Genomic DNA, 13,534 nt, shown 5'->3' with positions numbered 1-13,534 from the left:
GAAACTGAAGGTCTTGGACCGCAAGGATATTTTGGGTGTTTACACAAATGCAATTAACAACATTCCAGCTCCACTTCATCACCAGCACAACCGTTAAACATGTCAGACCGCCTGAGTGATGGAGTCAGACAATCCATTAGGAAAGGACTGGGAGGAGGAGAGAAGCATGTACATATGGCCCCAATGAAAGAGACATTAAAGAGAGAGAGGAGATGTGATCGAGGGTAAGGAGCCCCTGACTATAGGTAAGACCCCTTCCCTTGTATTGATAGATACATTGAGACTGGGAATCGTAATAAAGCCTTTTCCTGTAACCACAACCCTGTTCTCATCCACGACCCTTAGTGTTTTACAGTAAAACTAGTGGCTTTTAGTGAATGACATAGATGAGATGTCTGGAGGGTCAGGTTGGGACACATACTTGTGCCCTTGCCACCACCAGGGGTCAGTGTGGACATACGATTGACAGCCCCCCCCCCCTTTCCCCAAAGAGAAGCGTATAACACCAACCAATCTCGCTCAATATGCCTTCCTATTATTTATTATCTTTTAGTTACAAACCCACTCTCCTCTCACACGTTCACTTGCTCTTGTTTGGCCATTGGCCTTCTCTGTTTATCAGACACATTCTATAGTCAGCGAGTCTCTTCTGCGCAGTTTTTATCAAAGAGAACAGGATATGGGCTCACACAGAGTTCCACATGTGGAACAACATATCGGCTTACAGGGGCTTTTGAAGGCCAATATCTCCATTTTAATTACGTGGCATTACAGAAACATTATTGGAATGGTTTGGTGTTAGTCTGTCGGTGCCATCTCATTCGATTTGTTATGAGAGCGTTGCGTTTTCACCAAACTATCCAGTGTGGTGTTGGCTCAATAAAACTATTTTGGTGTATCAAAGGATATCTGGAGTTTTAAAAGTACATTTAAAGAGGCCTTACTTACGTAAAAGGCCCAACATCTTTGTTTGAATATACAGTGCGTGTACCAAGCAGTCATATGAGAGCCCTGTGCATGTCCAACTCAAACAAACCTTGGGTTGAAATTCCCTCGCAGGCTACTATTCAAATGGCAGGGGCATGTTGGCCAACAAAAGCTTAAAAACAAACATGTTTAATTAAAATGAAGCTGGGGGGATTATGAAGGTTGAATTCTCAACACTAGTGGTTAGGCTTTATCCAAAGCTCAAAGGCCTGGCTGCCTGACTTTTGGGCCTGTTTTAAAACTGGTTCTAATCCTCCCCTACTGTAGCTTGACATGACATGGTGAAGCACTGGAAATGGGGTTTATAAGAGGTGTACACACACACACACATACACACACACACAGGTCATGTTTGAATGATCTCTTTGGTTTTTCAGGAGATCAACCCAGGTAAGGTCTTTGAATGATGTTTCTGTTAAACATGATGACAAACACTTGTGGTGTTTACCCTATTTGTTCTCTTTTGTCATGCTCTCACCTGTCACTCTGCTTGTCTCCATGGAGATGGACACAAACACGCCCTCCTCCTTTATCAACCTCACTGCTTGGGTGTAGCACCTGTGGTTGCGGTAATAGAAAAACTGCATTGTAAATAACTCCCACCCAATATAACTTCTGAATGCTGTTTACGGTGTTAATCATTCAGTCAAATACCTTTTTTCAAGATGTATAATAAAGGTTCACCTTGGTATATCCTGTCCCCACACACGTGGAATATAGAATGCTTACTTAATACAAAACATCTTCTTAAAAATGTTCAAGGGCCTACCTTAAAGGAGGGAAACGGCTTAGATGGTTTAAAGCCTGATGTGGCATGCTTGAAAATGAGAAATGTAACACTCAAAGATTTGTCTTAGTGACGGACAGAGTTAATGGAGGACGAGACATTCAGTTTACCCTCCATTCGGTTTCTTTCATACTTTTAAATACATTTTTCCTCCCTCTGCTTTAATATGCGAATGTGGTGTACCCTCTGTGTGGATTTGTCTCCACTTAACATTCTGTGGCCTGTCTTTTTATATTTGTGTTAACCCTTCTCTGCCCATCCCTCTTTTGAAGGTGAGGCTAGTGCGCTCCAACCCCCCCAGTTCACAGTTCAAAGCCTCTTTCGACGCCTCCTACCAGGTGTACAAACTCTACCAGATGGCCATTCACCACGACCCTCCAGACAAGCCCACCGAGAGCCAGGTCAGGGGTCATCAGGTCAACCTGCTCAAGGGGCACAGGGGGAAGGGAGGGCGAGGGTTAAGGGGTGCTTTTGATATCAAAACACAGTGAACAGTGTTGAGAGTAAATTCAGTTGTCTTTATTATAAAACACCATGTGGGAAATTTGTCTTTGGATTCATAACATGATATAAAAACAAACAACATTAAAACATCATCAGGAGCATCTCGTCAACATTGGGTGAACATCTTGAACCGACAGATGTAATTGTTATCTGGAGTTTGCCAAATAGTATAATCAGTTTCTCTCCAATGTGAGCGAAGTATCTCTGACCAATGTTTGTGTGCAATCTGTCATCAGGCAACTAAGATGATACAGATGCAAGTGAATGGGGTGCTAAGTGAAAGGGATTGGAGACATTTGATAGAGTAGTGGAGGGGAAATGGCGAGAACGTGGAGTTAGGTGACATGAAAGAGCAAGTTACCATAATCACTCTCTGGCTATGGAAGTGGTTAGGATGGAGAGAAGAAGAAATTGAAAGTGTGACTTTGTGGGCCAGTGGAGGCTGCTGAGGGGAGGACGGCTCATAATAATGGCTGGAAAGGAGCTAGTGGAATGGCATCAAACACATGGAACCCATTTATTTGGTATCATTCCACTAATAATGCTCCAGCCATTACCACGAGTCTATCCTCTCCAATTAAGGCTTCACCAACCTCCTGTGGTATGGGTATGAATGAAAGGGAGAAAGTGAATGAAGGACTCAGGATTAGGGGAGTGTGTGTGTCTGTGTGTGCGCTCTGTTACATGTTTGTGGATGTCTGAATGTGTGTGCATGTTGTTCGCATCTTGTTCGCTCGCAGGGGGAAATTTCCCATACACGGAGGAGGGTGAAGGCAGTGTTTCTACAGGTGCCTCAGTCTAATTGGGTCTTTTAGTTTCTGGTTGTGTCCTAATTAGCACCCTATTCTGTACCTAGTGCACTACTTTTGACCAGAAACAAGTAGTGCACTATGTAGGGAATAGGGTGTCATTTGGGATGCTACCTCTAGCTGTTTGAATATGGTGGCAGTCAGGTATTCATTCCCACCCTCTTCCTCTTTTCTTCATCAGTCTTCCACTCCCTCTGTGCCCATCACTCCTGCTAGTTTGTTTTTATTCCATTCCCAACCAGTCACAGTTGTTGAACTGAAGCATCCACTTAAAATTCAGTGTTAGCATTAGTTTGTCGTTTTTGCCCATGCTGGCACTTGACACAGTCGGAGGATTGTCTCCGCCCTGCGGTTCTCACCAGACATTCTGTCTCGAAGGCTGGAGCTCAGCCTGATTTTTATCTGTGTAAATCTCACACCACTTGGGACATTGCTATTGTCTCATATCTGGATGTATACAAGAGTAAAAGCGAGTGTGTAGATCCCTATCTGAATGCGAGTGTGTGTGGAATGTGGATGCCTGTTGTTCCTTGAATCTCATATCTTAGAACTCCATTCAACCTCTAGTCCCCTGTCTTTCTCTTTGAGGGTTTGTCGTCAACCGTGGCGCGGGGGTGGTACACTAGCCTCATCTTCAGGGTCCCTGGATCCCTCATCTCCAGGCAGTAACCACTGGACTCACTCTCCCAGAATTCTTAGTTTTGGTTTGTTGTTAATTCTATGGTTGAAATCTTGATTGGCCTGACTCGTCTCAATTCAGAACCGAGCAGCTAAAAAAAAAAAAAAAATGAATCAACAGAACTTTGAACTGGGAGTCTGAATTGCTTCAGTAGAAAGTTTTTATAGTGCTAAACTGCTTATTGTCTACAACCTCCACTTATTTTTTTGGTTCTCCTATTGTCTGTCCATCCCACCTGCAAACCAATACCACACCTTCCTCCTCTTCATTCTCCCTCCAACACCCCAACTCCATACTGTATGTCCTCATTTTTCTTCGCCGTTTGTCTTTCCTCCTTCGCTGTCCCCACTCTCGACAACCAATGTTGACTTTATCCATCCCTCCACTTCTTCTTTCACCATCCTCTCCGAAGGTGAGGCTAGTGCCCGTCAATGATGATGATCCTCAGTTCATGGCGACCTATGAGCAGTCGGCAGCGCTGTACGCACGCTACCAGATGGCCGTTCACGGCGACACCCCTTCCGAGTGTAACGAGAGTGAGGTACGGTAACGTTTCTGACATCGCACCTACTGTAATGCACAGGGCACAGTGACTGCCACAATGCTACCATGCGCTGTGCTGTACACGCCACCCTGCCACATTTTGCTCCTCCATCACAAACACAGTACCATCCATAGAAGGGTTAAAGTTATTTTTTGTTGCCAATTAACTTGAAATAAATGTGTATTCATTTGTCTGCAGATAAAATATGCCTAGATATGAATATTAATTTATTTAAATTCTGTCAGCGATCAGTCCTGTTGAGAATTTTCTGCCGGTTTACTTTTCCATTTTTGAGTACAATGTCAATGTCCTTAACATCACATGATTGCGCTGACTGCGTAGCATGTTGACACAGCAAATTTCCTGCATGCTTTTTTGCAGATAACCCCATACACATACCCATGGTGGTGTGTTTAAAGGTTAGATTACCCTGCATGCCATTATGTAAGTTGATTCCATTGTGTTTGATGGTGATTTATGACTAGGTGAACTCAATGCATGTCATTGCCTGTGTTTCATGGGCTGTGTCTCAAGGCATCCTATTCCCTATATAGTGCACTACTTTTGAGCAGAGCCCAGAGCAATTACAGGGAAAGGGTGCCATGTGTGTATTAACCAGGGTTAGCTAAGACACACACACACACCTCAACATTATGAATGATTTTTAAAATATATTTTTTCACCTTTTATTTAACCAGGTAGGCCAGTTGAGAACAAGTTGTCATTTACAACTGCGACCTGGCCAAGATAAAGCAAAGCAGTGCGACAAAAACAACAGCACAGTTACACATGGATAAACAGATAATGTGAAGATGATGTGCAAGTAAAAATACTAGTGTGCAAAAAAAGTAAATAAAAACAATATGGGAATGAGTTATGTAGTTGGGTGGGCTATTTACAGCTGCAGCGATTGGTAAGCTGCTCAGATAGCCGATGATTAAAGTTAGAGGGAGATATAAGTCTCCAACTTCAGCGATTTTTGCAATTCGTTCCAGTCATTGGCAGCAGAAAACTGGAAGGAAAGGCGGCCAAAGGAGGTGTTGGCTTTGGGGATGACCAGTGAGATATACCTGCTGGAGCGCGTGCTACGGGTGGGTGTTATAGTGACCAGTGAGCTGAGATAAGGCGGAGCTTTACTTAGAGCAGACTTGGTTGGTCCACACTGAGGTGATCAGGCGATCAGGGAGTTAGTTTCACTCTAATGAACAGGACGAGGCTGGCCTGAATCCTGGATACTTCTCTCAATCAACAACTATTAATCACAACTCTAATGAGACAGTGTGGATCATATGGGTCATTCCACACACAGTGCATTTTGGGTAGTGTAACTTGGTCAAAAAAATGAATTTCAATTCATTTTAACATTCTGTCATAGAGAGCACATGTTTAACTTAAGATGGGAAAACATGTTTTTTTATTAAGGGGAAAAACAAGACTTATAGTAAGTGCCAATAAAGTAACAGCATTTGACTGTAACAGGGTTGAGGTTTTATCTTAAATGAAACATAAAGCCCCTTGTGACGGGGAATGGAAACGGAAACTTGTTTTGTGCAACAGCAAGCTGCAATTGAGTGCAACATCACACATTTTTTTATTTTTTACATTGTTCAAACATTTCTAGCCCATCTTCATTATGGCTAACAGGGTGTTATGCTTGACTCACTCACACGTTTTCCACCACTAAACACCAGAAAATGGCCAGAAAGAGTAGAACCAGCTCACCTGCTTTTACATTATGATTTGACTATTATACTGTATATTCAATGTCTCTATTGAAAAAAATATTTTAAAAGGAATAGTTTTACCATATCAGTTCACATTAAGGACAGACTTAAATTCATCAATAATCACATATCAAATAATCTTCAGAAATGACTTTGTCAAAGCAAGGACATAACCAGGGCTTTAAAATTATGGTAAAAACTTGAAGTGGCTGGGTTAAAGTGGGTTAAAACCTTCCAAACTGATTTTTGGCACTTTAGCAAGTCTATATTAATCTTAAATCTGATTTATTTAATTTTCAGTGAAGTCTCTATTAAAAAGCATTCACATCCCTGGACTTTTTCCACATTTTGTTGTTATAGCCTGGATTTAAAATGGATTAAATTGAGAAACATGTTTGTCACTAGCCTACCCAATAATGTCAAAATTGAAAAGCTGAAATGTCTTCAGTCAATACGTATCAACCCCTTTTTATTATGGCAAGCCTAAATAAGTTCTGGAATAAAAATGTGCTTAACAAGTCACAAGTTGCATGGACTCACTCTGTGCAATAATAGTGTTTAACATAGATTTGTGAATGACTACTTCATCTCTGTACCCCACCCCTCGGTCAAGCAGTACATTTCAAACACAGATTCAACATCAAAAATCAGGGAGGTTTTCCAATGCCTCGCAAAGAAAGGCACCTATAGGTAGATTGGTAAAATAAAATAAGCTCACATTTGAATATTTCTTTGGATGGTGTATCAATACACCCGGTAACTACAAAGATACAGACTTCCTCCCTAACTCTGTTGCCGGAGAGGTAGGAAACCGCTCAGAGATTTCACCATGAGGCCAATGATGACATGAAAGCAGTTACAGGGTTTAATGTCTGTGATGGGAGGAAAGTGAGGATGCATCAACATTGTTGTGCATAATACTAACCTAATGGACAGAGTAAAAAGGCTCTACAGAATAAAACCTATTTCCGCATCCTGTTTGCATCAAGGCACCAAAGTAAGTTGCAAAGCATAATGACAAAACAGAAATAGATTTTTAGAAATGTTTGCACATTTATAATAATAAAAAACCCTCTTATTTACGGAAGTATTCAGTCCCTTTGCTATTAGACTGGAAATTGAGTTCAGGTGCATCCAGTTTCCATTGATCATCCTTGAGATGTTTCTATAACTTGATTGGAATCAACATGTGAGAAATTCAATTGATTGGACATGATTTGGAAAGGCACACACCTGTCTATATAATGTCCCACAGTTGACAGTGCATGTCAGAGCAAAAACCAAGCCATGCGGTTGATGGAATTGTCTGTAGAGCAATCGGTGGAGAAAGGGCCTTGGTCGGGGAAGTGAACCAGAAACCGATGTAGCTTCATAGTTCCTCTGTGGAGATGGGAGAACCTTCCAGAAGAACAACAATCTTTTCAGCACTGCACCAATCAGGCCTTTATGGTAGAGTGGCCAGACAGAAGCCTTTCCTCAGTAAAAGGCACATGACACCCCGCTTGGAGTTTGCCAATAGGCACCTAAAGAACTCTGACCATGAGAAACAAGATTCTCTGGTCTGATTAAGTCAAGATTTAACTCTTTGGCCTGAATGCCAAACATCACATCTGGAGGAAACCTTGCACCATCCCTACGGTGAAGCATGGTGGTAGCTGCAAAATGCTGTGGGGATGTTTTTCCAGTGGCAGGGACTGGGAGACTAGTCAGGTTTGAGGGAAAGATGAACGGAGCGAAGTACAGAGATCCTTGATGAAAACCTGTTCCAGAGCACTCAGGACCTCAGACTTGGGCAATGGTTCACCTTCCAACAGGACAACAACCCAAAGCATGCCGCCAAGACAACACAGAAGTAGCTTCAGGACAAGTCTCTGAATGTCCTTGAGTGGCCCAGGCAGAGCCCGGACTTGAACCCGATCGAACATCTTTGGAGATACCTGAAAGTAGCTGTGCATTGATGCTCCCTATCCAACCTGAAGAGCTTGAGAGTATCTGCAGAGAAGAATGGGGAAAAACTCCACAAATACAGGTTTGCCAAGCTTGTAGAGTCATACCTAAGACTCAAGGCTGTAATCGCTGCCAAAGGTACTTCAACAAAATACTGAGTAAAGGGTCTAAATACTTGCAGTACTAGTCAACTTGGAACACACCTACTCATTCAAGGGTTTTTCTTTATTTTTGTTATTTTCTACATTGTGGAATAATAGTGAACACCTCAAACTTTAAAATAAGACATGGAATCAAGTAGGAAACAAAAGGGTAAAACAAATCAAAATATATTTTAGATTCTTCAATGTAGCCACCCTCTGCCTTGATGACAGCTTTGCACACACTTGGCATTCTCTCACCCAGCTTCAGGAGGAATGCTTTTCCAACAGTCTTGAAAGAGTTCCCACATGCTGAGCACTTGTTGGCTGTTTTTCCTTCACTGTACACTGCGGTTCAACTCCTCCCAAACCATCTCAATTGCGTTGAGGGCGGGTGATTGTGGAGGCCAGGTCATCTTATGCAGCACTCCATCACTCTTGGTCAAGTAGCCCTTACACAGCCTGGAGGTGTGTTGGGTTATTGTCCTGCTGAAAAACTGATAATAGTCCCACTAAGCGCAAACCAGGTGGGATGGCACATTGCTGCAGAATGCTGTGGTAGCCATGCTGGTTAAGTGTGCCTTGAATTCTCAATATATCACTGACAGTGTCACCAGCAAAGCACAATCACACCACCTTCTCCATGCTTCATGGCGGGAACCACACATGTGGAGAAAATCCGTTCACTTACTTCGTGTCTCACAAGGAGACGGCGGCTGGAACCAAAAATCTCAAATTTTGACTCATCAGACGAAATGACAGATTTCCACCGGTCTTATGTCCATTGCTAGTGTTTCTTGTCCCAAGCAAGTCTCGTCTTCTTGTTTGTGTCCTTAGGAGTGGTTTCTTTGCAACAATTCGACCCTTATAGCCTGATTCACAGTCTCCTCTGAACAGTTGATGCTGTCTGTTATTTGAACTCTGAAGCATTTATTTGGCCTGCAATTTCTGAGGTGCAGCAGAGGTAACTCTGTCTTCCTTTCCTTTGCAGCTGCACTTGAAGAAACTTTCAAAGTGCTTGACTGACCTTCCTGTCTTAAAGCAATGATGGTCTGTCATTTCTCTTGGCTTATTTGAGCAGTTCTTGCCATATGGACTTGGTCTTTTACCAACATCTTCTGTATACCCCCCCCCCCCCCCCCCCCTACCTTGTCACAACACAACTGATTGTCTCAAATGCATTAGATGGAAATAAATTCCACAAATGAACTTTTAACAAGGCACACCTGTTAATTGAAATGCATTCCAGGTGACTAACTCATGAAGCTGGTTGAGAGAATGCCAAGAGTGTGCAAAACTGTCAAGGCAAAGGGCTACTTTGAATCATTTTCACACTTTTTTGTTTGTTTATTACATGATTCCATATGTTATTTCTTATCTTTTATGTCTTCACTATTATTCTACAATGTAGAAAATAGTACAAATAAAGAACCTTTGAATGAGTAGGTGTCAACTTTTGACTGGTACTGTATGTAAATTAGATTTCTGTATTTCATTTTGAATTATTTTGCCAACATTTTTAGAAACACTTTCACTTTGTCATTATGGGTTATTTTGTGTAGATGGTTAAGGGAAAAACGTTATTTTTTAAAATAAATAAATAAATTTAGAATTCAGACTGTGTAATACAACAAAATTTGAAATAGTCAACAGGTATGAATACTTCGAAGGCACTATAACAGGCTTTTAAAATACAATATTGGTGAACAGTTTCTACTTAAAATATCGAAGGGCTTCAAAATGTACTCTATTCTCAGCGGTGTGATGCATGGCATCGCAGTGCTTGAGGCATCACTACAGCCCTGGGTTCGATCCCAGTCTGCTGTGACTGGGAGACCAATGAAACGGCGCACGATTGGCCCAGCGCCATCCGGGTTAAAGGAGGGTTTGGCCGGCCGGTATTTCCTTGTCCCATCATGCTCTAGCGGCTCCTTGTGACTGGCTGCGCGCCTTTTAAGCTGACTTCGATCGCCAGTTGTAGTGTTTCCTCTGACACATTGGTGTGCGGCTGGCTTCGGGGTTAAGTGAGCGGTGTGGCTCTCGACCGTTTGCCTCTCCCTAGTCCGTACAGGAGTAGCAGCGATGGGACAAGACTAACAATTTGGATATCACGAAATTGGGGATATAAAGGGTAAAAAGTAAAAAAGAATACTCGATTCTTGGAACGACCCATATACAGTTGATGTCGGAAGTTTACATACAGTTAGGTTGGAGTCATTAATTTGTTTTTCAACCACTCCACACATTTCTTGTTAACAAACTATAGTTTTGGTAAGTCGGTTAGGACATATACTTTGTGCATGACAAGTACTTTTTCCAACAATTGTTTACAGACAGATTATTTCACTTATATCAAAATTCCAGTGGATCAGAAGTTTTCATACACTAAGTTGACTGTGCCTTTAAACAGCTTGGAAAATTCCAGAAAATGATGTCATGGCTTTAGAAGCTTCTGATAGGGTAATTGACATAATTTGAGTCAATTGGAGGTGTACCTGTGGATGTATTTCAAGGCCTACCTTCAAACTCAGTGCCTCTTTGCTTGACATCATGGGAAAATGAAAAGAAATCAGCCAAGACCTCAGAAAAAAAGTTGGACCTCCACAAGTCTGGTTCATCGTTGGGAGCAATTTCCAAATGCCTGATGGTACCACATTCATCTGTACAAACAATAGTATGTACAAAAGTATGTATGTATGTATGTACCGCTTAGGAAGGAGATGTGGGCTGTCTTTTAGAGATGAACGTACTTTGGTGCGATAAGTGCAAATCAATCCCAGAACAGCAGCAAAGGACTGCGTGAAGATGCTGGAGGAATTGGGTACAAAAGTATGTATATCCACAGTAAAACGACTCTTATATCGCCATAACATGAAAGGCCGCTCAGCAAGGAAGAAGCCACAGCTCCAAAACCTCCATAAAAAAAGCCAGACTACGGTTTGCAACTGCACAAGGGGACAAAGATTATACTTTTTGGAGAAATGTCCTCTGGTCTGATGAAATAAAAATAGAACTGTTTCGCCATAATGACCATCGTTATGTTTGGAGGAGAAGGTGGGGGCTTGCAAGCTGAAGAACACCATCCCAATTGACAACCATCTATGTAGCACTCCACTAATCAGGCCTTTACAGTAGAGTGGCCAGATGGAAGCGGATGGGAATGAGGATGGAAAATTGTGACTATATTGAAGCGACATCTCAAGACATCAGTGAGGAAGTTAAAGCTTGGTTGCAAATGGGTCTTCCAAATGGACAATGACCCCAAGTATTCTTCCAAAGTTGTGGCAAAATGGCTTAAGGACAACAAAGTCAAGGTATTGGAGTGGCCATCACAAAGCCCTGACCTCAATCCTATAGAAAATGTGTGGGCAGAACTGAAAAAGCGTGTGTGAGCAAGGAGACCCAAGTTGAACAATTTATAGGCAATGCTACCAAATACTAATTGAGTGTGTAAACTTCTGTCCCAATGGGAATGTGATGAAAGAAAAGCTGAACAATCATTCTCTACTATTATTCTGACATTTCACATTCTTAAAATAAAGTGGTGATCCTAACTGACCTAAGATATGGAATTGTTACTAGGATAAAATGTAGAATTGTGAAAAACTGAGTTTAAATGTATTTGGCTGTATGTAATGTATGTGTAAACTTCCGACTTCAACTGTATACGAAAGTGTGTGGGCACCCTTTGAAATTAGTTGTTTCGGCTATTTCTTCCACACCCGTTGCTGAGAGGTTTGTAACATCAAGCACACAGCCATGCAATCTCCATTGACAAACATTGGCAGTAGAATGGCCTTGCTGAAGAGCTCATTGACATTCATTGTGGCACCGTCATAGGATGCCACCTTTCCAACAAGTCAGTTCTTAAAATTTGTCCTGCTAGAGCTGCCCTGGTCAACTGTAAGTGCTGTTATTGTGAGGTGGGAAAGGCTAGGAGTAGCAACAGGTCACCCGCTAACTGGTAGGCCACACATGTGACCACTGAGTGCTGAAGGTCTTAGTGTGTAAAAATCGTCTGTCCTCTGTAACACTCACTACCGAGTTCCAATCTGCCTCTGGACGCAACATCAGCACAAGAACTGTGTTGTCGGGAGCTTCATGAAATGTGTTTCTATGGCTGAGCAGCCGCACATAAGCCTAAGATCACCATGCACAGTGCCAAGTGTCTGCTGGAGTGTTGTAAAGCTTGCCACAATTCTCTGGAGCAGTGGAAACTTTTTTTCTCTGGAGTGATAAATCACGCTTCACTGTCTGGCAGTCTGACTGGGGAATCTGGGTTTGGCGGATTCCAGGAGAACGCCATCTACCTCTGCATAGTGGCAACTGTGAAGATTGGTGGATGAGAAATGGGGATGTTTTTCATGGTTCCAGTGAAGGGAAATCTTAACTGCATACAATGACATTCTAGGCGCTTCTGTGTTTCCAACTTTACTGGTAACAGTTCAGTGAAGGTCCTTTCCTGTTTCAGCATGACCATCCCCCATGCACAAAGCGTGGTCCTTACAGAAATGGTCTGTCAAGATCGGTGTGGATGAACTTGACTGTCCTGCACAGAGCCCTGACTTCAACCCCATCGTACACCTTTGGGATGAATTGGAACTCCTACCGAGATGGGCCTTATCGCCCAACATCAGGGCCCTAACCTCACTAATGCTCTTGTGGCTGAATTGAAGCAAGTCCCTGCAGCAATGTTCCAACATCTAGTGGAAAGCCTTGAAGTTGAAGGCTGTTATCGCAGCAAAGGGGGGACCAACCCCATATTAATCTCCATTATTTCGGAATAAGTTGTTCGTGCAGGTGTCCACATACTATTGGTAATGTAGTGTCTCTTTCCTTCAAAACTAATAAAGCAACCACTATCTATTTTATGAGCATGTTCCATTGTGTGTGTGTGTGTGTGTGTGTGTGTGTTTGCATGTGATACTGACCTAATGTGTACAAACGCTGTTGAGGGTTCAAGTGATTTAGGGATATTACTTGTTGAACATTTTTGAAACCCTATTCAGTGGCAACTATGGCAAATCCTACTAGATGAGGTCAATTCACACCTGAAATTGAGACCGACGCTAATGATTGAATACTGCTACACAGGAAATGAAGACGTGTGCTCTTGGAGTCTCGCGCAACGTTCAGGGTGTGTTTTTACTATCTCGCCAAATCTTCACCCGCAGTTGAAATATTTTGCTGTGAAACAGGGATGTTTTCAGTGTCTGGGAGCACATATAAATTCACAATTGACTTTTGCAGGTGATTGGGGTGGAGGAGGAGAAGAGGTTGTCTAGTTAGAATGCGGTTCCTGGACATTCTCTCTGAAGTGCACTATCTAGGGAATTGGGTGCAGTTTAGGATGCAGGGTCTCAAATCAAATTGTATTTGTCACAAGCTTCATAAACATCAGGCAGTGTTAAGT

The 13,534-nt window shown here is 42.4% G+C and overlaps 1 protein-coding gene across 3 annotated transcripts in view; it reads left to right on the top strand.

Annotated features, from left to right (window-relative positions):
* The window catches only part of ate1 (arginyltransferase 1), a 185,337-nt gene that overhangs the window by 46,951 nt on the left and 124,852 nt on the right, over positions 1-13,534 (top strand). The window contains exons 7-8 of one of the 3 annotated variants that reach the window (XM_031823250.1): positions 2,047-2,175; positions 4,179-4,307. In XM_031823250.1, the coding sequence (XP_031679110.1) occupies positions 2,047-2,175; positions 4,179-4,307 (258 nt within the window). The remainder of the gene's footprint in view (positions 1-2,046; positions 2,176-4,178; positions 4,308-13,534) is intronic. The other 2 variants (XM_020481341.2, XM_020481340.2) reach the window with 2 other exon arrangements.

Source organism: Oncorhynchus kisutch, linkage group LG4 (genome assembly GCF_002021735.2).
Source record: "Oncorhynchus kisutch isolate 150728-3 linkage group LG4, Okis_V2, whole genome shotgun sequence".
NCBI classification, from domain to species: domain Eukaryota; kingdom Metazoa; phylum Chordata; class Actinopteri; order Salmoniformes; family Salmonidae; genus Oncorhynchus; species Oncorhynchus kisutch.
Note: the sequence above shows the minus strand (reverse complement) of the source record. Positions and strands in the feature narration are given on the sequence as shown.